Genomic DNA, 3,318 nt, shown 5'->3' on the forward strand with positions numbered 1-3,318 from the left:
ATATATATATATATATATATATATATGTTTAATGAGAAGATAAGATAGATTTACAGCATGAATCATATTTTTAAGCAGAATCATAATCGGTTTGGGTGTGAAATTTTATATATGGTCCCAACAAATAATCTTCGTTGGAATCCATGCAAACCAAAAAACAAAGTACGATTGTTCTATATTTCCAAAATGGTGATAATCTATATCTAATTTTTCGCTACAGTTTATATAGCGATCTTTTATTAAAATTTGTTGAAAACATAATACGTCGCATGTTTGTTGAAGAGGGTAGGTTTTGATTATAATTTAAGAAATATGATATGCATGTAATGACTTTTTAATGATTGTGAAGTTACAAGAGGTTATAGAATCAACCATTATGGAAATTTCATAGTGAAGATACCCTTTTACTTGCAGCCTTCAATGTATTGACTTTCCTAATAATAGATTTTGCATTCAACATATTATCTCAGCTCATTTGATGGGAATAAAAAAAAAAATGGAAACCAATGAATGAAATACCCAAGCATGGAAAGTTACCATAGCTTGCAGACTACGGCGCACCGGACAAGCTCTGAAGGATCGAGACGAGAGAAGCAGAAGCCAAGGAGATCAGCGCTGAGGGAGTGGATTGAGGAAGAAGGAGCAGAGGAAACAGGGCCCCGCTTGCCGCCGCCATGTGACGCAGCAGAACGGGTAACGCTGCGGCTGCTGGATTCCATCCTTCAGCTGCTGTGCTCGCCCTTCTGCTTTCCTAAGGGACTATCTGGTTGCAGGATTTGGCCGGATTTAACATAAATCTTACAGAACCTTAAGTCCCATTTCTCCTCCGTTTTGTCCTAAATCTCGGATTCACTAAATCCGGAAGCTAGGCGAATTTAGGAGATTTGGCGGGATAAAACGAGCGAAGGAGAGGGAAGGGAAGGGAATACCCGTAGACGGCTTACCTGCAAGCACCCTTCACGACTTCCTTGCTTTATTTCCTCGAGGGTTCGTGAAGTGGGTGAAAGACAAGTATTTAGAACACAGCGCCGAGAAAGGACCAGAAGGTAGAAGACAGGGTTTCTGGCCAAGGCAGAAACAGAAGGCACGTTTCAACAGCCGCGAAAGATAGCAGTGGCATAGTTTATCCCACTAAGGGCCTTTTCACGCGGAGGTTTTCCGGTGGTTTGGGCTACTGGAGACTGCGGTGGCGGGGCATTTTCATAAATTCAATCCAGCTGAGGGTTCGGTCCTTCATTCTACTTTATTTTGCGGGGCTGCCCTTCCGTGTTTCTTCCGCGGCTCGATTCTCTGCGGCTCTCTCGACGTTGATTATTATGGTGGTTTATCTGTTCAATGATCTCTGTGTGATGATTCCCTTTTTTGCGTTAGTGATTATTTTTTATTCTCTCTTTCTTTATCATTTCTCTTTTTTTTTTTTTTTTTTTTTTTTTTTTTGGCTTTTTTTTTTTTTTTTTGGCTCGTTAAAGTGGTTATGCACATTATGCGCTCTATGCGATAGTCCCTCTTCTAGCTCTCTCCTCTATTCTTGTTATCTTTGTCTTATCTATTTGGTGGCATTATGATTCTGCAAATGCTAAGGTGCAATGCTTATCAGTTTGGTTGTTGGTATCCTCTCCCCTGATTTCTCTCTTTTCTTGGTTTGGGGATTTTTTTGTTTAATATGCTCGGTTGATGATTTTGATGCTTCATGTTGCATCCTTGTGGATTTAGTTTATGATTTTGATATGTTCGATTGTGATACATATCAACCGAGCATATCATGGACGATTTTGATTCTTTATGTTGCATACATAAAGCTCGATTGTGATATGTTCAGTTGTGATATGTTTGGTTGATGATTTTGTCACTTTATGTTGCATTTATGATGTTCGATTCGATGTTTCATGTTGCATCCATGATGCTCATTTTGATGTTTTATACTTTATGTTACATCTATGTTTAAGTTTGCTCAATTATGTGGCTTTATAGTTTATGATGCTCGATTTTCATCATACAAATGCTTTAAACTTCGATTGTGATACTCTCGATGGTTGTGGCGTTTACAATTGACATTTGAAACACATATGAGGTGTGCCTGAATCTTGGTTGAGGTGTTTAGTGTTGTTGGTGTGTGGGTGTGTTGAGGTGTGATGTGTGCAAGTATGTGGTGTGCGGAGGTGGTGGTGGTGGTATGATGTGTGGATGTGTAGTGTGTTTTCATGTTTGTATGACATGGGCAAGTTTGTGGTAAATGGTGTGTGGATGTGTGATGTGAGGATATGTGGTGTGTGGATGTGTATGTGTTGGTAGATGTGTGTGTTTGAGGGTGAGGTGGTGGTGGAAGGTGTATGGTTGTTAGTGATGGTGGACATGTTTGTGTGTGGGTGTTGGTGATGATAGATGTGTTTGTGTGTGCAAAGGCATTACTGATGATTTGTGGCATTCTTTTTTTTTGTAGCTCCCAGAGTTTATGTTAATTGTTTTTTTTTTCATTCTAGTATTACAGCGGTTAAGACCCAAGAGTCTGGTTCATGTGTTAGGTGGGATAAGGATACAAAGATAATATTTTGCGACCATTGTCTTAAGGAGTTCGAGTTGGGAATTAGGCCAACAAACTATTTCAACAAGGAATGTTGGTAAAATATTATCAGAAAATTCAAGAAAAGCACAAGCAGAGAGTATGATAGAATGCAGTTAAGAAAACAAGTGAGATTAGCTAAAAAAGGATTGGAAAGTATGGAAGGAAATGAAGTGAGAATCAACAGACTTAGGGTGGGATGGGCTAAAGTGAACGATTGATGCCTCCGAGGAGTGGTGGGAGAGAGACCGGTGATGAGCATTTTTAAAATGTCCGATGTTTTGTCAATGTTTAAATTGTTTTCAAATCTAACAATATGTTATATGAATTGATAGGTGGTTTCTACTGCGAAAGAATTTAAATATAGTGGAATCGATCTTGAGCTAAATGAGAAGTTGGAACATATGTTCGGAGATGTCGTGGCAATGGACAACAATGCATATGCCCCCAGTAAGGCGGTGTTTGGTGGCAACTTCTGTCCAATAGGTTATGCAAATTTTGGAGGCAACTCCAAAAATTTATGAGGGCATGTCATTTTATTTGTTCTCTATGAAGTTGCATTAAGATCTGACCCAGAGAGAGCATTTCATGACAATGACTATTGACCGTAAGATGACTTATCAAAGTTATTTTCATAGAACCAGTGACGTTCGAGAGACACTTTCTTTATTAGATTCTTATGGGACATTTCACATTTGTTTTTTGTTTATTTACTTTAGATATTTTTATTCTATTTCATGTTGCTTTGGACCTACCAC

The 3,318-nt window shown here is 38.7% G+C and overlaps 1 protein-coding gene across 4 annotated transcripts in view; it reads right to left on the minus strand.

The window, feature by feature from the left end:
- Positions 1-1,324, minus strand: part of LOC110030580 (F-box/WD-40 repeat-containing protein At3g52030) — a 58,804-nt gene extending 57,480 nt beyond the window's left edge. Inside the window, exons 1-2 of one of the 4 annotated variants that reach the window (XM_020733371.1) lie at positions 945-1,324; positions 538-759 (exon numbers count right to left, since the gene is read on the minus strand). In XM_020733371.1, the coding sequence (XP_020589030.1) occupies positions 538-719 (182 nt within the window). In that variant the 5' untranslated portion in view covers positions 720-759; positions 945-1,324. Of the gene's footprint in view, positions 1-537; positions 853-929 lie in introns of all 4 variants that reach the window. The other 3 variants (XM_020733363.1, XM_020733356.1, XM_020733379.1) reach the window with 3 other exon arrangements.
- Positions 1,325-3,318: the final 1,994 nt, after the last annotated feature.

Source organism: Phalaenopsis equestris, unplaced genomic scaffold (genome assembly GCF_001263595.1).
Source record: "Phalaenopsis equestris unplaced genomic scaffold, ASM126359v1 Scaffold000002, whole genome shotgun sequence".
Taxonomy (NCBI): domain Eukaryota; kingdom Viridiplantae; phylum Streptophyta; class Magnoliopsida; order Asparagales; family Orchidaceae; genus Phalaenopsis; species Phalaenopsis equestris.